The sequence below is a fragment of the Mugil cephalus genome, chromosome 2 (genome assembly GCF_022458985.1).
Source record: "Mugil cephalus isolate CIBA_MC_2020 chromosome 2, CIBA_Mcephalus_1.1, whole genome shotgun sequence".
NCBI lineage: Eukaryota > Metazoa > Chordata > Actinopteri > Mugiliformes > Mugilidae > Mugil > Mugil cephalus.
Window position 1 is genome coordinate 7,049,521 of NC_061771.1, and position 25,321 is coordinate 7,074,841.

The 25,321-nt window shown below is 42.0% G+C and overlaps 1 protein-coding gene across 1 annotated transcript; it reads right to left on the bottom strand.

Moving 5' to 3' along the window:
- Positions 1–408: 408 nt before the first annotated feature.
- aspscr1 (ASPSCR1 tether for SLC2A4, UBX domain containing) lies at positions 409–21,603 on the bottom strand. Its single transcript, XM_047578932.1, has 17 exons — positions 21,496–21,603; positions 21,206–21,261; positions 20,625–20,739; positions 17,646–17,746; positions 15,554–15,611; positions 15,384–15,457; positions 14,715–15,279; positions 12,855–12,914; positions 12,505–12,644; positions 11,599–11,680; positions 11,434–11,500; positions 11,012–11,074; positions 9,763–9,815; positions 4,908–4,959; positions 4,724–4,793; positions 4,057–4,244; positions 409–658 (listed from the first exon to the last, which is right to left on the bottom strand). The coding sequence occupies exons 1-17, from the start codon at positions 21,583–21,585 to the stop codon at positions 648–650; spliced, it is 1,845 nt and encodes a 614-aa protein (XP_047434888.1). The 5' UTR covers positions 21,586–21,603; the 3' UTR covers positions 409–647.
- Positions 21,604–25,321: the final 3,718 nt, after the last annotated feature.

Genomic DNA, 25,321 nt, shown 5'->3' on the forward strand with positions numbered 1-25,321 from the left:
GTCTGGCTGCTGAGATGTTTAGATTCCCCGATCCTGTCCGTTGTTAAAGACACTGACAGAGAAATTTAAAAGGTTGAGCGGTTAACAGAGAGTGGGGCATTAGCCGAGACGCATTTGTCATCTCAGACGTTTAAAATGTGAACTCACCCTGATTTCTGTAGCATTCAGGTCCAATATAAAAACAGAAGAGTTTGTTTGTGTGAAAATGTCTCTTTTGGTCAAATTTCAAGATTGTATAGATCAATACAGTTATGAAAAATAGAAATTAATTCTTGATGTTAAATTTCAACTTCATAGCCAACATGAAGGAGGAGTTTTTAAACTGCTGATATTTTTAAGCCAAACACCTACTAAACGTAACCTGAAGGTGAGAGTGTTTTATATAATTTAAATTTCAAGACAAGACACTTTTTTTGTATGACAATCTTTATTTGTTTAACACAATCAACTGGAATGAAACACTGCAATCTTCTCGGCAGTCCATCATTTTCTCTCTATCTTGACTGTTTTTGTCAAACCTATTCGAGTGCAAACATCCTCCGTGATTGGTTAAGTCCACTTAAGTTTAGCCTCTATCGAAGCGTAGCTTTAAGTGCATCATTCAGTCTGACGTGCTCAGTCCTCTCATCAGCACGCAGCAGCAAGTCTCATTTCTTACCTGTGCAGGAAACAAAGCAACACAACGATACAAATTAGCAGGGTCCTCACGGCTTTAAACAAATCAATAAAGAAGAAAATTCTACCCAACTAGTGTGTGAGCACCCAACGCTGTTGTATTAATAAAATATTCAAGACACATTTCCACTTTTTACAGACACATCTCATCACAACAAGCCCAGTACCGTCACATTAGGGCTGTTTTTAAACAATGAAACATGAGACTAAGTCCTGTCAACACGGCATCAACACAATGCCGATCATCTCAACGCAGCATGGAGCAGAAAGTTTTCCATTCAAAAGACACTGAGCTTTGCAGGAGAGTCGGGAAGTTACCACAAGGCTGAAGAAAAGGATCGACGCTAATATAAATTCCTTCAGGATACATCAAAACGCTCTGGTATGTCATCGTTAATACTTTCAAGTAATGGACAAACAGCCTCAGACGGACTGAGTGGAAGTCAACTGTGTTTGTGTGTGTGTATGTGTGTGTGTGTGTGTGTGTGTGTCCTCTGTAGTGGTCCACACATGGAATCTATAATTCCTGATTCAAACCCTCCCTCCTCCCCTCTGTCTTTTTCTTTTAACTTTCCTCATGAAAGAGAAAACAGCCACAACTCTCCTCAGAGACGCGCATGGACACACACAGAGATCAGCCAGAAATAAAATGCACACAAAAACACAAACAAGACCGATAGACAGAAAAAGGGAGCAATGCTCTAAACAAAAACATCAATACGGTGACCACCAGAAACACCACAATAGAACAACAGAGAAGAGCGGTGCCTGGACTGACCACAGGGGCTCGTGCTGTGTGATGTGGCCCGGCAGCAGGATCTCTTCCTGGGCACTGGCTGTCTGTAGTGGTCTTCTGGGCCAGAGGGGGCGGCCATCCTGAACTAATTGGTTCATCTTAACATGCATCCTGATCTTCTGAGTCATCAGGAATTCTGCTTTCAAAAAGCCATGTCCTATTAACTGTGGTTTTTGGGTTTGTGTGTTTGTGTTTACCATGACAAGAATCATGTGGTTTGAAGCCTTCTGTTCTTTCTCAACAGAAAAAAAAAAAAAAGGAAGTGATTTCGGGGGAAGATGGCTGGAGGGGTGGAATACTTGCTCACACGCCTAACCTGTTCACATGAAGCTGGAAGCTGTCAGTCAAAGCCCAGTTTGGACTTGAGCGTTCAGGAAATGTTGCTCCAATTGGACTCAAAGCAAACAGACCGACCACAAGACTGTGTGACAGCAGGAACGCATTTTAATATCAAAAGTTGGACTGCTATTAAATCCATGTGCTGATCGCCAACTGTCAACAAGGAGTCAGATGAAGCTGCTGACCAGAATATGAGACAATATTGTTCTACATTTGAGAACCACGCAGTTAGTCAAGTCGAGGCCGCACACTCAGGTTGAAGTCATTAGAACAGCTTTTTTTTTAACCACTGCACATATTTCATGTTTCAGTTTTGGCAAGTACAACAGTTGTTGACAGATAGATTGTTTCCCATAGAATTAGATACATCAGAAGCTTACATACAGTTGGTATTCAGTAGCGTTTAAGCCTTTAAGGTTGTATACTTGGATCAAACGTCACCTTTCACCTAAACTGAAGCTGAAGTCGTGTAACTGAGTTTGTAAACCTCCACGCTCGCACAAATGTTCTGTTTGGGGTCTTGGAACCAAGCTTTAACTTCCTGGTTGATGTCTTGAGATGTGTTTTCAATGTATATTCATAATCCTTACTCATGCCATGTATTTTCTGTAGTGCACCAGTATCTCCAGCAGAAAAACAACCCCACAACATGATGCTGCCACCTCCATGCTTCACAGTTGGGAGGGTGGAATGTCTCTTCCTTTTTTCTCCCGACATAACAATGTTTATCAGCTTTAATGATATCAACCTAAGAATATGGAAATCTCCGGCCTCAACTGTACGAACATTAGCACTCAAAATGTTTGGACACACCTTCTCATTCAATTCAATGAGAAGGTGTGTCCAAACTTAACTTTTGACTGGTTGTGTACGTAGGGTTTTATTTCTGAATAGAGAGTGTTGCATTAAAGGTAGTTTGACTTTGCAATGTGGCTAGAAGTTTGTTTATAGTGTATCTTCTACAGCTTATTCATATAAATGGAGGGCTCTGGATTGGCTCATGTGACACGTTGGAAATAATTGTCTTTACTGTGAAGACAGACTGAATGTCACGAAGAGGAGCTAACAGAAATAATAATAAGTAGGTGCATCAACACAGTGTAGGAGCTTTACATGATGCAACAAAAAATCTTGTTTGAGGTTTCATGAAGATATTTCACCAATAACTGGCCAGGCAAAAGAAGAGTAACATAGTTTTTGCAGTTCAGTGCAGTGATGGGTATACAGACTTTGTGGAAACCAAACAACTACTTCCCAAACACATGGGTAAACTGTTCACCTATGGGACCTGAAGGACAAGGGAGACTCTTTTGACGGCACATTTTAGCCAGAGAAGACGCACAGTTTGAAAGAGGACTAAAAGAAGCAATCTACTTCAAATTGGAAAACATGAATTATCATCTACAGTCATCTATAACGACTTTTTAAAAATAAATAAATAAATAAAACTTTTACCCCCCATACTCTTTGCGCCTGGAGTTTCTGTCCATTAATAGACTGTTAGAGAATCAGTTATTGGGAAAAAGAGGTTAATTTGAACAACGATTTCATCTGATCTGCAGATGTTCTGAAATAAACATTTAAACGTCCCATCAGTCGTTTAGAACTGAAGGTTTGGATGAGTGGTGAAATGTTTTCGAGAAAACTCAAACAGCTTTTGTTTCATCTTTGTTTCAGATATACCATGACCTGGATGTCAGAATAGAGAAGAGTGGCCACACAGCACCTTGACCTCACATTCATTCTGTCATGGTGAACGGACTGCATTTATTAAGCTCTGTCATCGAAACACACTAATGTCAATTGAGTGATTCAGGTTCAGCTTCTTGCCCAATCACACCTTGACAAAAGGCAAATGCAACAAACCTGTGATTGGTCAGATTTGTAATATTTTTAATGAATCATTTTGACCATTACTTGTTCCTTTGTGAGCTCTTGTGACAACAGAGACGATAAATATAAGTTTATATAAATAAATAATGTGCTGCATGACCCGCTGTTAACCACCACTATTTGATTTCACCACGTGGCTTAGATCATCAAACTTCTCCAGCAAATTAGTTACCTCTCAGTCTGCTTTTGGTTTGTTTGTAAAAAGGCAGTGTGAATATGAACCGGACCAGAACTAAATGGCAACAATGCAGAGCTTTTTTTCTTTGATGTGGACCACATCGACCGAAGTACAGATGTGGAAGTGGCCTCAGTGATGTGAGTGTTGGAGTGTGTGCTCTACGTCCCATCCTGACCTGGAAGCTTGAGCCACTTGGGCACCTTTCCCGGGTCAGATCTGGTAGGTTTCGCGGCCTGGCTGCTTGCAGATGGGTCTTGCTCGTCTTTTGTGGAACTGCTGGTGTCCGCCGTGGGCTGCGGCGGAGGTGGCGGTTCCTCGAAGCTCGCAGAGGTGGACGGAGGAGACGGGGACCGAACCATGCAGCTAAGGCAGGAGGAGGAATAAGAAGGACTTAAATCTCAAACATCTCACCGGGAGGCAGGATGTTGTTTTGTTGAGGAATTCTGTTTCTATTTAAAGCAGAATTATTTTGGGTTGCAGAGGAGCTGAGCCGTAGTTAAATGAGATAAAGATCTAAAACAGAGGCGGAGTGTTGACCTTATTAAAGAAGCAAAAGGACAGCAGGTGGGGGTCATTTTTGGGAAGCTGGCTCTATCTTTAGAAGGGCTGGAAAATGGTTTGTGTGTGTGTGCGAATCAGTATGCGTGTGTGGAGGAAATGAGGGGGCATGGGGGCACCTGCTGTTTAGGCAGAACCTCAAAGGGATTCCAATGATGACAGCTTTGTGACAGGAAAATAGGCTGGTTGCCGCGGGATACAAGTGCATATATACACACACACACACACGCGCACACACAGGTCCAGGCGCACGTTTAAACACACATACACACAAGTGCACATACCTTGCAATGGACTCATTTGCTTGCGAGGCCGACACAGAGGACTGAAGCAGCTCCCTCTTTATGTAAAAATCTGCGGAGGGAAAACACAATGTAAACTATTGTTTTGTTAAATTACATTCCTCGGTAATACACCAGCATCTAATTCAAGCAGCATACGAAAGAAGAGAACCAAAAAGACAAAAACCTGTCTTAACGTCGGAGCCGAAGTACACCAGCGCACCAGGAAACAGGTCGGCCTACAGGCAGAAAGAGAAAGAAGTGAACAGAAGCTTTCGAAAATGTTTGGCACACATGTCAATTTCTGCAAAACAAGGAAATATCCAAACAAAACTGCCTCCTGCTACACACAAACCGAGTACCGCCGCCACATCCAAGGCAAAGTCAAGTTCATTTTTGAGGATGATTCATTGCTCGAGGATCTGAACCAGTTACCGTGGTTCTTTGAAGCAGACCACAAAATGAGCACCAATCAAATGGTTAGTGAAAACACTTTCACCCCCGAAGCATCACATTCCTCTCTGGTGATAGTCTTAATGGTTATAATGGACCAGTCGCAGGCAGATATTATCAACCGTACAATTATGAGGTAGAAACACAGACAGGCAGGCAGGCAGGGCACATGTCTGTCACTCTAATAGAAAGTAAACAAAACTAGTTAAAAAAAAAATCCACTGACGAGAAGCAGCGCAGGAGAGCATGTGAGGAGAAGCTTGAGCGAGTGGTCGTTATGTGGCCAAAGAAAAACACCACAAAAACACAGACACATCAATTTTATTCTCCTGAACAAAAAAACAAATCCTGGAAGAGTAACTGCCCCTTTCTACTTTTGTCTTCTTCCAGTTAGCAGATCTTCTTATCACTAGCTTAAGATTGATCGCGCGCTGATGACTACCATAAATTACGTGTTAAAAAAAAGATACACCGGACCAAACTCTGCTTCAAAGAGAAAGAATTAGACAGTTTATCATAGTTTCTAAAAAAAGGTGACATCTACCTTCTAGAGTCGTTTCTTTATACATAAAGTGAGTATCACGGAAAGTTCAGCATCATTTACCAGTTCTTCTACGTCAAAAACCCCTCACCAATGGTCATGAACTCTGGGTAGACACCGGTGGATTGCAATCACCAGTAAAGTGGCCAAAATGAGTTTCCTCCGTAGGTCGGCTGGGCTCAGTCGTCTGCGACGTTCACGCAAGCAACAAGCAGAGCAACCTGCTACAATACATTTTCAAAGGAAGCCAACAAGCTGAAGGTTGGGACATATCAAAGCTAGGCTGCCTTCAACTCCTTTGGTCGCTCCACTGACCCGGTAATAAGTCAATGTGATTGTTGAAAAACTCCTCAAAGGCAACACGACCATAATGATGCTGGCCAAGTGCCAGAGTTGTAGCTTTTGTCATCTTTTTTAGAGCGAGGACATCCAGAGGAACCTCGGAGTAGAACAGCTGCTCCTTTTGTGTCAAAAGGGACCAGCTGAGGTGGATTGGGCGTCTGGTTAGGATGCTGCCTGAGCGCCGAGGATGGCAATCTGGCGGGAGAGCCCAGGGTATACCCAGAGTTTACTGGTGATATTAAAAATTTCTGGCCAAGGAATACCTCAGTATCCCTCATGAGGAACTTGGGAACACGGCTATGGAGAGACACATCTGGAATACCTTGGTTAACCTGTGGCCATAGAAACCTAACTGTAGATAAGAGGACAAAAGTGGATCAAGTATCATGCTCTTGTCTCACACATTGCTCACCCCAACTGGTCTTTTGAGGCAGATGTTTATACATATATATATGTATACTATTTGTATTTTTTTCAAGGAAAAAATTACATGTGACACAAGAAAAATGAGTCCTACCCTATGTCCGTATAGCAGCTCTCATGTGGTCACTGACTTTGACAGTCATTGAGAAAAATGGCATCACAGGCGACCAAAATTAGTTTTGTCCATACAGTGGCTGGTCTCAGCCTTAGAGACAGAGAGCGAGGAAAAGATGTTCAAATAACTGACACCATTCAACACTCAAAAGCATCGAGTGTCTCCCTGACACATTTCTGCTCCTCCTCAACATTACGATAAAACGCTAACATCTTTTCACTGACATCAAACGTTTAGGTCCAGATCTTTCTTAAAATAACTCAAAAATGTCAAACTTTTGTTGGTTCCAGCATCTCAGTTGTAATAAGTCCTTGTTTTTCTTGGCAGAGGATCACTGAAAGTTAAATGTATTGGGATTAAAGAGAAGAAACTTCAAGGCATCTCACCTTGGGCTCTGCTAATTGAAAATAATTAAGCATGTCATCATATGAAATTTTATAAGCTAAACAAATATTTTTCAACTATTCATTATTCATTTATTCATTATATTGTATCACATTTAAGACACAAATTAATAAAAGATTCTTGATCCTGAGCCGCTCAGCTTGAGACATTAAAAAGTCCAGCGTAGTTCACATTCAGCTGGTAAAGCTGTCAAATGCTAAAATGACTGCTAGTGTCAACAGGAAATGAATAAAAAAATACTATAATATCAATCATCAGTGTAATCAGTGGTTTAACAATAGTAATTAATATTACGCCGTAATTAATTGTAAATCCTCAAATCCAGCTCCGCGCTTTAAGACATTAAAAAGATTCTTTGATTCAAAATGGTCAGTTTGGGAAATTAAAAAGGCAGCGAGCGCTTTAACTTTCCAACCAGATTAACTCCAGCAAATCAATTATGAAAGTCTGAAATGAAAAGCTCCTTATCTGAATAAAGCTGTTATTGTTTAAACAAATACTGCCCTTAATGGGAACATGATGTCAGTATAAACTGTAGTTTAACGGTTACAGCAAAAGTAATTCATCCTTTGTTCCGGTAAATTGTAAAGCATCGTTTTTCCACTTTCCACTATAATAAAAGGTGATAATAGCCTGTTGGTTAGTGAACTGGGGGATGCAGAAACAGGAAGAAACTTACTTCTGACTAAAAAAGTTTCTGCTTCAAATGAATTAAATTAGTTTTAGTGCTCTGTACATTGTTTTTTTTCCACTTCTCTACTATTTTCACTATCACATTATAAGAAATCTCAAAGGATCTTTGAGCCCAAACTGGTCAGTCTGAGGCGTTTGTAGTTTATCAGATGCTGAAATGAGAAGCTTATTTTCCAAAATAAACGTGGCTTAAAAACAGTATAATTTCGATGATAAGATTTTGTCAGCGTAAACTGCGCCAACAGGTGCAAGAACAGTAACTAATCTGTACTGAAAATGACTGTTGGCTGCAGAGCTAGTGCCGCTGGTGGAAACTGTCTATTTTAACCTCCTTGACAATCGTCAGTGTAAAAGAGAAGGCAGTAGCCGGGGTCTGACGGGTTTGCTCCACGCTACAACCCGTCATGCACGCACTGCCCTTTCTCCCTCTTTTGTGTAACTGGTTGCTAAATTGGGACACACTGGCCTAATTGCTATTATCACAGCCCTGTGAGCAGGAAACAGTGTGTTACAGTGGAACAACGGGCATTCCTGCGATCCGACTCCCTCTGGCAGAGGCACTTCCACTCGGGATAAGACGGGCCGACGAGACGAGACCCGTGTGTGTGTGTGAGAGAGAGAGAGAGAGAGAGAAAGAGAGAGTGAGTGTGTAAAAAAAAAAAAATGGAATGGAGGGAGAGAGAGAGAGAGAGAAAGAAAGGAGGCAGAACGGATCCTGATGGAAGACAGAGGGGGAGACGGATGAGGGAGGGGACGCCTGGTATCAAAGGGCTTCTGGGTTGGGAAACATTCCTTTCCTGACATGACACAAAGTGATTAAAGTGTGCGTCTGTGTGTGTGTGTGTGTGTGTGAGAGAGACAGAGAGAGAGACATATGCGTGTGCACTCATGTCTATGTGACATGACAAAGAAAGATTAAAGATTCCTTGTGTGTGTGTGTGTGTGTGTCAAAGATTGATGTATAGACAGGGAAACAGAGCCAGACAGTGTGTGTGTGTATGTGTGTGTGTAATGACACCAAGGGGATTAAAGATTTTGTTTTTGTGCACTTTAACGCTTTTAAGTCCCTAATGGATAGAGACATGGGGGTGAGGGGAGGGGTGAGGCACAAGAGAGGGCCGGAGAGAGGGACCGAATGGGTGCGGGAGGTGGAGGGGAGGAGGAGGGAGCTGGAGTTGGGGTACAGGAGAGGGACGAGTAGTGGAAAACAGTTCAGAGAGGGACGAAAACAAAGAGACGGGCGACTAACATCGGATTTAATTCACTGAGTTTGAAGCTCACACACGCACGCACACACACACACACCAAAACAGACCGATTTCAAAGTGAGCTTTAGAGGATTCTTATCTATTCGGCCAGTCCCCCCGAGGACTCTGAATCTTGTTCATCATCACAACACGATATCACTTCAAACAACTTTCTCTTCCTCCCCTCCGCCGCTCCACTTGCTCCAGTGTCAAGCCAGGAAACAGGACAACAACCAGGTTCTAAATGATGCATCTAAAAATAAAGCGGCGAACGCGCTCGCGAGGTACGGACTTTAATAAAGTTTGAAAAACATTTTAATAGCTTCGCCCGCAACTGCTTCATTATTCGGATGGTTCGCAAACTCAAAGGCAACAAAGCATCAAGGCTGCCCATTGCTCTGTGTGTGTGTGTGTGTGTGTGTGTGTGTGTGTGTGTGTGTGTGCGTGTGTGTGTGTGTGCGTGTGTGTGTCAAGATCAAAGCGAGGCCTGTATTAACCCCATGTGCCAGTCTGGGAAAAATCAAGCCCAGCTGGGGTCAAGGACAGTGGAGAGGGGGGAACAAGTGTGAGTGGAAGCAAGAGGAGAGGGGGAGAACGGGAATGTGGTGGGGCTTTGAAGAAGAGAGAAGGACCAGCCGATGCATTTTACAGTCAGTGTGTGTGTGTCTGTGTGAGAGAGAGACACACACACAAAAGTCAAAGTTTTGCAGTTGTTGTTTTCGGGACTGTGATGTGGTTTGTTTGCGTCAAATAGGGCGTTTTATTATTGAGTTTCAAATGGTGCGCCGTCCGCCTGCTCGCACGACAGTGTGAGGGCTCTTACCTGGAACAGCGTAGCCGAGACGTCGTCCAGGATGGTTTTCGGAGGGGTGATGACTAAAAGAAAGGTTTCAACAACAAATGGACAAGACCTAGGCTAAGAATGTGATCAATTTCAGTTGTCATCTAAGGAAAATTCAACTTTTAACATTTCGTCCCTGCACACCAGAAAGGGTGAATCCATCTTTTGGGAAATTGTGATCAGTGAAACGGTTGAAAGAAATCTAGACAGACTTGAAAATGTACAGTTTGGCTTTCATTAAGAGAACTATAACGATCCAAAATCAGTAATATGCACGTGAGGAAAGTGGAAAAATTTCAAGGATTTCACTTTATTGCAGCCCAGGTTAAGTAACAATCAGCCATAACATTATGACACCTCTGCGTTTCCACTCCCCCTTGAAATGTGCAAAACTTAAAATATCACATTTGGAAAAACCTCTCAAATGTCGCTAAAATGCTTTCACGCTCTTCATGAGGTGCTTTTTCAGATGTACTGATAGAAAAATGTATCACAAAAGTGTAACAAAAACACTTTTTTCTTTTGTCAATGGAGATGATGCATGTGACCAGTTCATTTGAAGTCCATCTTCCTCAAAGCGAAGTCTCGCGTGACAAGAATTTAAGAGAATTATGGGACATCGCGAGACGAGACTTTAAGAGAGTTACAGCTCAACACGTGCAGAGATTTCAGAAATATTATTATGCCAATTTATTTTGCAAAAAACTGTAATGGAAACGCAGCTACTACCATGGATAATGGATAAACACTGCAATGAGATAACGCTGATGATCTTATGATCATGGCGTCTGCCAAAACTGCAGCTCTTGTAGGGTGTAACTGGTCTACAGTGGTAGTAGTACCAAGGAACCAAGGAACCAAGTGGCGACAGGGTCGGGGCTCACTGTGGCGTCTTTCAGCAGGATAACCTACCCAGCCTCAGAGAAAATATCAGCCAGGAATGGTTTGAACACAATGAGTTTAAGCCAATTAAAGTTAGGCGGGATGTGCACCATTTACAGGACTTAAAGGATCTGCTGCTAACGTCTTGGTGGAGGTCTGGCCTCAGCGAATCAGGGCTGTTAAGGGGGAAAAGGCGACTTGCACTAGATCGGGCAGTGGTCGTAATATTAAGACTGATTGGAGAATCTCACGGCTTTGTTTAACAATATTTTTTGGGATTATTTATCAGGTATATAGTTGATCAAATCTCTTGATGTGGGTAATTAGTGGAAAATTCAATGACACTTACACAGGTAGAAACTGAGCTCAGGATCCTCCAAGTGACTCCTCACGAAGTCCCTCACAGCAGCAACTGGACACAAGACGAGCAGAGAGAAACATCAGCTGCAGCGGGAACGAACGGATCTATGCGCACATGCATCTGTCACTGCGTGAGCTCATTATTTAGCAGGAAACTCCCTCCGGTTTGTTGTTCTGCTCGTGCTGCTGCTGTTGGGCTGAGGTGCATCTAATCCCTGGAATTACAGACCTGTCTCATTCTTTCTCAGCCTCTCACTCTGCTGCGGCTTGGGTCATAAATGTGGTGAGGGAGCCGCAAGTAGCGTTCGCATTGCAGCCATACCTGTGGCTAGCCAGCTGAAATGAACGCTCTCCACGCCGCGCACACACGCAAGCACGCGCGCACACACACAACACACACAACACACACACCTGTTTCCAGGGGCCTGAAGAAGCCTTGTAGAACCTGTCTGTCTGGAAACTGGACCCTCAGGACCACCTGGAGGTGCACAGTGGCAGTGGGTTATTTACAGTGTGTGTCTTTTAAACAAACATACAATAAAGAATCAGGAGGATTTATGCGTAACCTTCACTCACTTTGGGATATCTGTCCATCTTCTCCTTCATCTGCGCCTCCCTCAGAGCTTTAGTCATGAGAGGAGCCTCTTCCAAAAACTTCCTAGAAGAATAAAAGATAGAGACAAATCCACTTACAGTAAAAGGAGCTGAAGCGGTTTAACCAAGGACGGAAAAGAGAGATGAGCACAGAAATGAAGGAGCCCGCGTTTCATCTTGGACCCTTACTCGTGTGTGGCCGTGTATGCGTGTGTGCATGTCAGAGGCAGAGACAAATTGCTGTGGTCTGCTTAATTCCAGCCTCGGTAATTGCAGTCATTGACATGGTAGTAGCGTAGCCATGAGGCAGCCAGCTAAGTCAATGTAGACGGAGATTAAAGGATGTGCGCGGCGAGGTCTCAACCTGGTGGTGTTCGGTCGATGGCTGGAACATAAACGTCCGCACAGACCAGAATTGCTAATTGCTCCCAGTATGCCGTATTTAGAAGCTTTTGTAGTGTGCGTGGTGTCTTATAAATGAGAACATGTTTGCAAAACACACACAATGTCTCAGCAGCTGTGGTGTGCGGCGGCCACATCCAGAGAGCACAGAGTAAACTTGTCCGCATCTGTTTTGAAGAAGAGCTCATAAATAAATAAAAACTTCAAACTCATAATAAATAAAACACTTCAAAACGCACGCAGCGATGCCCGGCATTCTCCCTGCCTATGGCCTCTCATCATTGCTATGGTATTCTGCAATTAAGGGTTATACATCGACAAAACACCGCAGGACCGAATGCCAAGCTGACTAATTATCTGTTGCAAACAGTTCAGGAACACATCTGATTCAGACGTGTTTCTGCAGCAACAAGGTATTTGTTCTAAATATCGCGCACACAGCCCTTGACCCGCTCGACCGCTAACCTTTCGCTTCCTCCCGCTCACCTCTCGCTCTTCAGCTGGGCGAAGCGCTTCCGCACGTCGTCCACCGTCACTTCAAAGAACTCGTCGGGCAGATCTCCGTGGGCCTCGGAGCGGCAGGACACCGAGTCCAGGTGGTAAATCAGAGGCTCCCTCTCCACCGGCTGCCGACAGAAATTAAAAGAGCTGTTTTCATCTAAAGCGTCTTGACACGTACTGATTACACTGGTAATCCGCTTCATTAATGCTTCAATCCCTCAATTATATTGAGTCCACGGCTCATTTAAGCAGGGAATCCACAACGAGGGAAGCAGTTAGACCAAAATAAAGAGGTTAGTGAACGGAAACTTCTCACTGGAAACGAGCGGGCTTACCTCAAGGTACTCCTCTCCGTGATCCATGTTATTGTCTTGCGAGTTGGCAGCGCCTTTAACCTGGAACAGGAACAGAAAGGCTCAGTTATGCTAATTGTCAACTAGGTTTTAATATCTGAGAATACTAAGAGGCTGTTTGGGAATCTATCCATGTATCTACTGCTGCACTGGCTACATTTACAATGGCAACGTTTGGTCGACCAAAATGTTCAGTTTTTTAAGTATTGTTGAGGGTTTGCAAGCAATGACATGTGAAATGCATGTTCGACCGGCTTGAGATATGGTGACTGACTAGGCCAATGCAGAATATTCCACTTGTTTGTCTTAAAAAAAACTCCCAGGTTGCTTTTGCAGTATGTTTTGGGTCAATGTCCGTTGGAACTGTGAAGCAATAAATTTGGCTGCGTACGTTTGCCACACATGGAATCAACTCCAGATCGTTTACCTGCTTCAGTAATGAAGGATTAACTATGGAATAGCCCGTGCAGCTTTTGAGCCAAATGTCCACAAAAAAAAAACAAGGTAATGGAAACGCAACTTTGAGTTTTAATTCCTAAAACCTTTCTCTAATTTGAGTACAGACGAGAGTCTGGACTTTAAGTACATATTGATTATATAACTGTATCTTTAACATGTTTTGGTGAACAGCTAATATAACAAAACATTGTGTCAATGTCCAAATTTATGTGTGTTTACATGCACCAGTTCACCAGAATACAACTGTTTGACAACTGAATCTGGCAGAAATATAACAAGAAGTTTTATTACCGACTATTAAAAACACTGAATTCATTCAAAAGACCCACATTTTCAACAACACACCGTACATTGTGTCTTGGTTCATCTTTTTAAGCACTTGTTTTTGTTTTGTCGTTTTGCTGAAGTCATTTATCTGTCCCTCCCTGACACTCGTCATGTCAGATGATGGAAAAGAAAAGAACTGAGCAGGAATCGGTGTCAGCAAAATGCCTCGTGTGGTACTTTCATATGTTTAACAACACTGAACTATTGTGACATAAGAATATGAGCAAGTCTCAACGTTGATGACCACATGAATTCAGGCTTTGCTCATCTTTTTAAACACTGGTTATTTTTCTACCTCCATGTTTCTGTCGTTCCTGGAAACTTGTCACATCACCTAATGTTTCCCCCACATGGGACAACTATGACAGGACAGAACAGATTTATTCTATCCAGAGGGAATCAAGATGTGTTTACGGGGTTAATATTTCCCTATTGAAAGTATTAGCAAAGCTTAACCCACCCTCCTTCTGATCAGGCCTGTCTGTTACAACTGAGCTGGTTACATGAGGCATTTTTGTTGTTTGCATTATTATTTTCATTATTATCTGAATGCTAGAATCCATGTAAATGTAAATATAGAAGCCATCATCCACTACGTCCGATATGTTAAAGAATATGCCAAAAAAAAAAAAAAAACACTTTAGAAGAAACATGATTTCTTCATCTTATTTACTAAATGGAATTACAAAAGTTTTGTACACTCCGTCCTCATTATTTAACTAAGTAAAGCCACCAAGTTTCACTTCAAACATGTCTGTGGTTTTGATGTATCGGCCATGTAATCAGACAGACAGACGTAGCTCTTCTCCGCTTTGGAAACTCTGATGGTAAAACTTATTTCTGAACTGGAACCATCCGATGGAAAATCGGTAGCAGTTCTGTAGCTTTACATCTCGTCACATGTTCTTCATTAACAAAGGCAGATCATCATTCTTTAAGCCAACACCAAGAAGAAGTCCTTGAAGTGCTCAGAAATACAACAAACATCCACATTTGCATTCAGCCGAAAATGTCTGAATGCAAAATCTTATAAGTATCTTTGAATGTGTCACCCACCTTGGTGTTGGAACCGACGCTGGATTTAGCTTTCTTGGCTTTGGGTGATTCCACTGCAGGAGCCAGCGTTGACAGGGATGAGGATGATGAAGAGGATCGCCCAACTCTTCCTCCCTCTGGACCCCCAAGGCGCTGACCGCCTCCAGAAAAAGGAATGAATGGAGCTGTCGGAGCAGAAGAAGAGGAAGAAGATGATGTCTGAGAGTTTAGTCCCGAGGGCCCTGCTTTCTCTTCATCTTCCACCGGTGTTCGTCTTCCTGTGGGAGACACTTTAGGCCGAACTGCATCCTGGGGCTTCGCAGCATCTTCCCGTTGAACAGGAAGTGTTGTAGTTGCAGTGACCGCGGCAGCAGCAGGAGGAGGGAGAGTTTCCATTTGCTCATTGGACTTTGAATTTGTAATTGGCACAGCTGTCGACGGCTCAGGAAACGATGGCGTAGGGTCAGGCTGAGGTGATGGGCTGGGCGTGGTTTCCATGGCAACAGGCGTGGCTGGTGAAGCAGCCGTTTCACTGACTTCTCCACCATCTTCCTCTCCTAGGGTTTTGCTCTTCTTAAGTAAAAATCTTAAACAGAAATAGTAACAACAACAACAGTACAGTAAGAATAAACTTCATTCCAGTGCTGCGCAGTTCACACGTCATGAATAGATGAAGAACCAGTAGCCTACCTGACAATGGCACTTCCTCCTGTAAGGCCCAGAGACTTGAGAGTCGCCTTCTTTAGTGCTTCTTCCCCACTTACCTACACACACACACACAGACACACACGAACAGCTGTTTTACCATAAAACTCACTTTCATCTGTTGAGAAAGGGAGAGTTAAAAGAACGTCGCATACCTCGTCTCTCATGTAAACACACACGGGAGTGGATCCTGATTCAGGCAACCCGGACACACTGGAGGAAAACGCATGAAGAAAAACTGGGAATAAAGTTACGGGTGACTGATTTTTATTTGCTTTAACAGTGACAGAACAAATCCCAGAAGTGTCTTTCCCTTGTTCAGGGGAATCGGCTGTGATTTTACAATAAAACCTCAAGCAACGCAGTGGCACAACGTCTGCATGTGTAAACCATGTGTGCGCGATCTCGTGTAGAATCTAATTGAACCATAAATGTTTTACTATTTTTCTTCGAATCTGAAAATCAAAGCTTTCCCCTTTTACTTCACAACATTCCCTGAGCTTTTACCATTAGCGCGGAGCTAATATTAATTTCATGGAAGCATAACTTCCTTGGAAGAGGATCAGGATATGCAGTGATGTCATTTAATAGAGATGAGAAGAGGATTGGACAGATGGACGGGCACCTGGGACCGCACAGCTGGAACTACTGAGCAACAGCTGCATGTGTGTGTTTGAATGAGTGGTGGTGATATGTGGGAAAGCTTGAACTTCAGGAAAAGGGTGGTGAGAAGAAGGGATATTATCTTGGCCTGAATTCATTACTAGACAAAGACCACTGTCACTTTTTAGAAAACGTATGAAGAAAGTTTAACTTTACTTGTCAGAAACAATAAGTGGGATTTATTCTTTATTCCAGTGACACAATAAAATAGAGTCAATGGGCCATTCATCTACAAGACAAACACTAATAAACTTGGGCTTTTTATTTTTTTTTAATAATATCAAATCAAATTTTGTCTACTCTTATGACGGGCCACAGTGGCAACAGACTAATCAAGGCATTGAAGACATTCCCATCAGCTCATTCTACTTCTTTGTGAAGTCCAGAGAAAACATTTGGAGAAATCCAAAGGTGTTTGCAGGCCAGTCGAGATAAATAATACATCCAAAGGACTCTGGGCCTAATATGGGGTCTTCTCCAAATGGAAGTCATCCAGGAGGCATCCTCACCCAATACCTGAAGCACTTCTACCACTTTACCACGGAGAATCAGCAGATTTACTCCAAGATCCTTCCAGCTGTCCGAGCTCCTCTCTACATCTCTAAAGCTGAGAGGCACCATATGGAGGAACCTATAGTTCTCTATAACTGTCTACCACGATAGCATGGTAGCACCTCCCTAATATTGCGTAGGTCTCCAAAGCAATGTAACTCAACAGAAAATGGACAGAATGTGGTTAGTGGGGGCCTTTGGGTCCTATAGGTTGAGGGGAGGGGCCTCTGTGGATCAAGCTTGTTCTAGTGCATCCCACAGCTACTTGATTAGTTTTGGATCTAGTGAATTTGGAGGCCAGGTCAACACCTTGTGTTTTTGTGTGTATCTGTGTCAGGCTGCATCCTGCTGGGGATGTCTGCCGCCATCAAGGAGTGTCATTGCTATGGGGTGGGGGTGTCTGGTCTGGTCTAGGTGGGTGCTACATATCTAAGTAACATCTACACTAATGCCAGGTCCAAAAGTTTCCCAGCAGAACACTGAACTGTCATAATGTTATGCCTGATCGGTGTATATCATTTGATGTCAAACCCTGTGGACATAAAATCGTAAGATAACAAATAAATCCACAGCTCCCACTGTCCTGAATGAACAAACATCCAATCACAGCGTCAGACTCTGTTAGGGACACTAATAACAGCCTTTGACGTTCACTCCTCTCCGTGGCAACAGCAACTGAGGCTCGTGGGTACTGTTATATTTAGAAACATACATCACGCCAAACTGACAAACAAAGAGCACATTTTCTCAAAATTCATGAAACTTCTGACCATAATGTGCACTGAGGCTTTTGTGATACTCGGACCAGTCACCTGTAAAATTGTGGACATTTACATTTGTAATGAATGGAAAAGAACCAGCCACTCCTCTCGCTTCACAACTACTGCCCAGTGCTACCTCGTACCCGTCGACTTTATCCTTAAACAACCCAAGTGAGGAATGTTTAAAAAAAAAAAATAAATAAAATATCTTGACTTTCCAAAGATACCACACGGACACATTGTGCACATGTATACATACTCATGCACTCACTTAATCTGGGGGAAATGTGTGAGCAGCTCCCACAGACTCTGTCCACTGGAGAAGGAACCCTGGAGCCGAGAGCCGTCCTCCATCTGGAGCGCAATCCGCACCTGACACATGAGAAACCACAAGAATACACAGAAGAATTGAAGTTTAAACGCATGTCAAACCACGGCCAGTCTTTGGCGTGAAGCAAATAAACATCAGCAGACATCAGTCCATGCATGCCTCTTGGGCTAGATGTCCACATTCACTGTGTAGTAAGAAGTGATGAGAGAGATTTAAGTAGTAACTAAGCATTTTCTTTATTGATTAATGACAGATATGACAAAAGACACTACTGGGATGTTGAAAAACAGTGAAAAACACATGGGCAGAAACCACAGCCATAACATCCCTAATTGGTCTTTCTTTTAGTCACGCAAATCCTACATTAACATCTACTTTGAAGGCAAAACATTCACTTCCTGTCTGATATGTCCCGCGCACTGACAGGTGCCAGGATAAGCAGATAATTAGTATTATTCACTAGAACGGTGATTTTAACCAGTTGGTCATAATGTTATGGTTGATTGTGACAATACATAGTTCTGCAGGGAGACTTTTGGACTTGGCATTCATTCATGTAGAAGTCACCCACCCACACCAGACCAGACACCACCACCCCACAGCAATGACATCCCCACCAGGATGCAGCCTGACACAGACACGCACACAAAAATGTTTTAAACCCCTCAGCTCATAGGACCCAAAGGTCCCCGTTAACAACATTCTGTTACCAGACATCTCAGGACAGCCTCAGAAGACCCACGTCCATTAAGTGATGAGTAACAACTGTTTTGGAGGCACAAGGGAGACCTACACAACATTAGGAAGGTGGTCATAATGTTATGCCGGACCGGTGTATATCATACGCACTTTGTTCGTATCTTAAGAACAAGCGTGCCACATTGTAGGAAGTGACAGAACATAACAGAAAAAGAAGCCCACTACATTGAAATATCAAAAACGCTCAGTGGCTATTTGCAATTTCTTGGCTCCTCAGTCTTGAGCAATTTTCGCAGGAAGAAAATTCTTTGATAATCACATTCGATTGAGCCGCACATGTGGGCCCACCTCGCTTTGAAAATGAGTAACATCAGGCATCAGTGCAATGTTTCACTCTCTGAGTCATCCTATGCGTTGTTTATGTTTACTCGACAACAGCGCTGCTCTGCACAGAAAGAACGCTGCGCGTCGGCACACCGGGGGAGATGAAAGCAGCTCCTTGGCCGTCAACAGCCAAACAAGAAACACTCTCGCACACTAAGGAGAGGAGTGTGTGGCTGTGCGTGTGGCACGAGAGCAAATGTGTGCGAGTGTGTAAAATCTGTGAGGTATCAGCAGTCAGCCATCCATCAAATGAACAAGAACAGCAGATCAAACCCAGCCGTGATTTTACTGCTTAGATTATGACGGCATGATGTCATAGGAAACTACAGCTCAGCTACAACAAACTGTTGTTTTGGACGCAAATCAGAGAGTGAGCACGGGCAGAGATTCCAGGCATTTCAAGGTACTGACAACAATATCCCACCGAGGCATCTGACTGACACATCGGGATAAAACCACCGTACAATATCATCACATAATTAAGGGTCAGCAAAACGTACCTTGATACAAGCATCACACTACGTTACTGAGCTGAAGATGCATTCAACTGTCAGTTCATTAGGTACATTAGTAGAAACAAATACATTAAGTTCATGGTATTAGAAATTTGTGTAAAATGACAGTGTTTTTGATTGTTTTTTTTTTTGTTTGTTTGTTTTTTTCGGAGGCTATGGTTAGTAGTACTGTTTCAACATGACCATGAAGAGTCACCAGGGAGGATTTAGTGAGGGACTGTCATGTTACAATGTATCGGTTTTCACTAAAGACTTTGAAACAGACTTTAAATCTGAGATGTTGTTTTTTTGTTTGTTTGTTTTTTTTTTGCATCTTCTTATGCCGTCATATTTACAGCTGGTAGTGAAGAGAGATAGAAAGTGATGGGGTGAGTGAGAGGGTAAAACATACAGCATCATGTGCAGCCTGGAAATGAACCCGCACCGTTACAGGTGCTACAAGATTCTCTGCTCGTCTTGTTCATACATATTCTTAAATATATAAAACTTAAGCTCTTCAGGTGCAAAACAGCATAAGTTTGAGTCCTGCTTGAGTCCTTTTTAACAGTGTTACATCAAGAATAAGGATCTATTAACATACCTTCATACAGGGGCCCAAACAAAGCCACAGTGAGGTGAACTGTATGACATGACTAACATTTCTTTTCTTCCTATTTTAGTTTATGCACTTTCTGTTTAGGTGAAAATAAAAATGGATGCATGTTCCTGCATCTCAACATGAGATAAACAGCATATAAAGGACTCAGTCTAAAACATTGTCATGTTTCACTTCATTACCAGCTACATATGACCAACCCATCCCGTCAACTAAGTCATGTGACTCCAGGTGGATTTGGAGAAGTACTAATTAAAAACTCAGACAACTATTTCTTCCATCTGAAAGATATACAAAGAATGATGTACTCTTTCAATCACTGGAATACATTTCAAACTGTGATGTGGATGCTGCAAGTTTAGAGAGGATAGTGACCTCCCATGATGAAGGGCAAATTATTTAGATTTTCAACATGGATACAGATTGGAAATCTTTCAGGTTTTTTTTTGTTTGTTTTTTGGAAAGAGATGTCAGAAAAGTCACCACTATCTCAAGGACTCTGCGTCACTCTTATATCTTTGTGGAGCAGAATTCATAAACCACTGGACTGTTTCCCCAGGGATTAGAGCTAGTTTTACTCTACTGATAAGACTACCGCATTAATAATCCAACTAAATACAAATATATATAAATATATACTCCACATCTTCAAAGACTATGTTTGTACAACAAATGAGACCTAAGAATCAGGTCCATATTACACATGAACAATTTGTTTTAACTAACCTGGCTGTCAGCTACAACTTGCTTCCTTGTGCTTGTCACCATTTCTAGTTTAGCATTGTTGGGCAGGTTGGCAAATCTCCACGGCAGCGTGAGGTCAAGAACAGTCCTCTGAAACCTGTCACAAGGTAACGACAAAGGAGCAAGCGGTGAGAATGACAATCAATGAAAATAAAGAGGATCACTGCATTTGACAACATATATTTCATCTTGATCAGCTGACGTCTCTTATGATTACAGACATGAAGATAGGAAAAATGAATTCAGTACATGTATTCCTTTATTTCTACTTTTCGTTTGAGATTAAAGGGCTTTATGTTGACTCTTTCGGCTACAAAACTTTAAGTGCACAGACATAATTAAACTTGACGTTAACTCAAACGTGGATGTGCTTCTTTGCATCAGGGTTGAATGACTCCTCTGCTTAAGATGGGGCAGACCTCTGGTGCTTACATTATCACTTTGTTTACCTAGATGAATTTTCATTTTATTATTTCAAAATTGTAGCCTGTGCACAAGTGTTATTTCCCCACTAATGTCCATTTGGATGCAGTCTGGACTGAACTACACGAGCTGCTACTCACTTTAAACCATGATCCTCAGAGTTAAATCCATGTTTTTTGCAGACCTCCTCCAGCACCTGGGGATAGCAGATGTTATCACAAAGTCACAAACGAAACTAAACCGCATAACTGGTCAAATGATTTGCATTAATTTGCACGAAATCAGAAACTGATCTGTCACTGGCTAACAACTGTTAGCCAAACAAGCTAAGTCAGATGGAGACAGTTCGCTCTGGTTCGCTGCCAGGTGAGCAGAACTGAATAAACCGCCTATGCCGGATAAAACTAAAAGTTCCTTAGAGACAGGTTACCTGTAATAAAGGTGTGTTTGGAGACACTTTGACTGTTTGTCTTCTCCCGTTGGGAGTAAGGACCGTTACCGCTGTTCCGCTGGCTGCCATTGTGCGCGGTGACGTCACTCTGTTTGTTTGAATTAACTTTATTGACACCTTACGAGCAGCACGAATAACAGCATTAGTCCGACAGATGAGTTGTTTTCTGAGTGAGGTGCTTTGAATGTTTTCTTGTAGTATAAAATAAATTTCACATACGCTCCAAATGCTCATTAAATAAATACAAAAAGAATTACACACAGATAAGAGTTACTTAAAACAAACAGAACATGGTATGACATTCATACAGCGCATGCACATTGCATTTCTTTCACGTTTTTTTTTTTTTTTTGTTGCAACATCACTTGGATGACTGTGAACCTTCAGAAAAAATCGCTTGATATAGTAGGCCTCTTTTACAGGGCTAGTTACAGGGCCCTGTAGTGTAAATATATCATATATTTAATTAAATTCTTAAGTAAATGTTGTTCTAACAGTCATTTTGAACTGTGCACTATACACTAGATTATTTAAGAAATCATCATCTAGTGCAATCAAGTACATCATAGTAAGTCCTGTGAGATGTTTTTGTGTGTATGTGAAATCGTTTGTATTCACTACATCTACCCACTTGAACTTGAGAGACTTTTGTTGACAGCTTTCCCCAGTGACTGTCAAAAGGCCAAATGCACGTCTAATGTTCACTCACTTGCTAGTTCATTAGGTACATGAGAGGAAACTAATGCATTCTGATACAACAGTCCTGCATCAAATCCCCCGTCATGACTAGTTTGTGGTGCTGTTACACAAAAATGTTTCTGTTATTTAGTCTAGCCCACTGAGTAAAATGGACTTCACATACTAATAGGAACATGTGTCAGTACAACCAAATACAATTCAACAGTAATACAAGCCATAACCTCCGAAATAAAAACAGTTGAGTCAGCTCTCTTGGTTATTTGAAACAAATGCCGAATACAATAACCTCCATGAAAACAAGCTTTAGAGCAGTACTGTTGCATTAGAATACATTTGCTGTCACTAGTGTTCCTAATAAACTGGCAAATGAGTGTATACTCACTGGAATGCTTTTTTACTGGGGCCCTTTAAAGAAAATTGTCAAGACATCATGAATGATGTTACTTCCAACTGTAACTGCTGTAAATACCTTATGCAAAAAAAAAAAAAAAAAAAAAAAAAATCTGTCTACATCCACGGGGACCTAAATTGCTATTAAATTAATGAATCAAAGAATAAAAGTTTAGTAAATTATATCAGTATGTCGCTCTTGCATGACAGCACTTGACATGTAGAAACCAAAACACAAACAATGACAAAGGCAGTGAGATTCACTTTTGTATGGATGGTGGTATCTTTTTTTATTACTTTAATTGATGACCTGTGCCTGTGTAATTCTAGGCTTTAAAGTATGAATTTCCTTTTTATTTTATTTTTGTCTTCCTTTTGCATATTTAAAACCATCATAACAGAACACGTTTTAACTGCAGTGACACGCACAATAGAGCAGGGTAGCTGTAAACAGGTCACAACACGGCCAGTCTGTTCCACAGATGGGCGACTCCACGTATGTACCATATGCAGTTTGACAAATGACCTGCACAGATACCGAGAGTATCAAGGCCACTTTCTCTCAGCGAGGATCAAATCGGATCAAAGCTGGAATCAAACTGGACAGACAGCACGACACATGGTGCCAACAGATGGAGAGGTGTGAGGCCAGAGCTTCAGAGGCCACACAACCCACTGACTGATCAGCACCGTTTTAGAGTCAAGGTCCACCTGGGAAAAAGAGAGAGACGAAGAGAGTGGTGAAATGGAAATTGCCACCATCTGAATAAACAAACAAACAATCAGTTTCCTTCCTCGCTCAGCAGGAGAGAGACTTCAAAACTGCCTGGATGGAGTGCAAACTTATAACAGCATCTGCGTTGGGCGAGAATGGCAAACAGACACACCTTTAGGAAAACAGGGTCTTTGTTCATAAAGGGAAATTTAATGGAAGAGTTTTGCTCAGAGTCAGAGGATGATGATGATCCTAGTAAAAGGATTTTGAACCAACTAAAAAAAAAAGTTTTTTTCTCCAATATAGGTACTTCAAACTGCTTTGTGAAGATACTACCGTATGCATTTCTGAGAGACTACTAATACCGTTTCTGTTTTCAGTGGGAAAAATCATGAGTCATCTGGAAATGGAAAAAAAAAATGGTGGTTTTACAGGAAACGTAATAAGGATTTATCATCTGTGAGCGACAAAACATATGAAACATGGAAGCAAGATAAGGCCAGTAATCCAGCATATGTGACTATTTGAAGAATGTCATAGTTCAACTGTATTTAATTTAATAGGCTCAAATACAATACATACAAACAAGACAAAACTAACAAAAGGGCAGCATGAACACTTCCGACTAGTTAAAAGTCTTCTCAAAAAAGCCAGAAAAGTACAAGGTCAAGCTTTTGAAATCTTGGGTTGGCATTCATAGATGCTGATGTGTAATTTTACACTATCAAACAAAGCCTCATAGAGCAGCTTAATAATAACAAACATAATATAACAAACACAACACATATTAAGTTTAAATATTTCATCATCAGTTCAAATATGTTGGTGAATGACAGACAGAGAGCTCTACACTGACTTGCCAGTCCATTAGGTACACAAGGGGAAACAAAGGAATTCTAATACAAACCAGCCCTGCACTAAATCTTCTTTTATGGTGTTAAGCATTACTTTAATATAAAAGAGAAAGCTGATGATTCAACTGTGTTTTCATTTTGGAGGCTGTGGTTTATAGGACTATTGTATTGTATTGTATTGTACCAACATATGTTTCTATGATGTTGACCGCCACATTTTAGTCAGTGGGCTAGGTTAAATAACAGAAACACTTTACTGTTTAGTTCAATCCAATATAACCCCGTCACAAACGACGTCTTCCAAAAGGGATCATCCAGTTGAATTACTACCTTTCTGATGCTGTTTCATCGTAAACCGAAAAGTCATGAAGGTGGATCTAGTGCAGGACTGTTATTGTATTAAAATTTGTTTTCATTAGCGTACACAATGAACTGGCAGAGTGAGTGTACATTTCTGAGGGAAAAGTGAATCTGTCTCTGTTTTCAATGATAAAAATCAGGAGTCAATGCCAGAAACTGAAGGAAAACGGGCGGTTTTGAAGGGAACAAGTATTTATCATCTGTGAGGGCCCAAAAAGATTAAACTGGAACCATGCATTAACTGAGAGGGGGGAAAAGTGATGAATGAGAGCCAGGGGGAGGAAAAACACTGACTCATCCAATATATGTGACCATTTACACTGACTTTTCTTTTTGCGAAGTTAATATCTTGTGCTGGACTTATGTAGCAGAATGCACTCTCTTTCACCAGTGTACCTAATGTTTTGGCGATTGAGGTATGTGCGCGTGCGTACACATTCCTCGTGGTTTAAAGCCCTCCAGTGACCTAATCTACTCCAGTAAGATAAGATCATCAACCACAAACAAAAACAAAATGGAGGTTTCCTTTTACGGCGAATAAAAAAACGTCCACTTCCACCGGGGTTCTTGTTGGCCTCTGGAGGCATGTTGTGTCCAGGCTCTGTCCGAACCTCCCCCCACCCTTCTCCCCCCCTTACACACCATGTTCAGTCAGAGACACTTCAAAGGCCGCGTGCTCATGTGATGACACAACATCAAAGGGACCGCGTGTATGAGTGAACCCGCGGAGGGGGCGTGCCAGGCATACGCGCGCTCTTGGTGTGAGACCGACGCCCCGCGAGGAGCA

Coding starts and splice junctions, on each gene's coding strand:
- aspscr1 (XM_047578932.1), bottom strand. CDS start 21,585: ATGGCAGCCAGCGGAACAGCGGTAACGGTCCTTACTCCCAACGGGAGA. Junction 12,915..14,714: donor GCGTCGGTTCCAACACCAAG/GTGGGTGACACA, acceptor TTCCTGTTCCAG/GTTAAAGGCGCTGCCAACTC. Junction 4,960..9,762: donor TCTCGGCTACGCTGTTCCAG/GTAAGAGCCCTC, acceptor TTCTGCCTGTAG/GCCGACCTGTTTCCTGGTGC.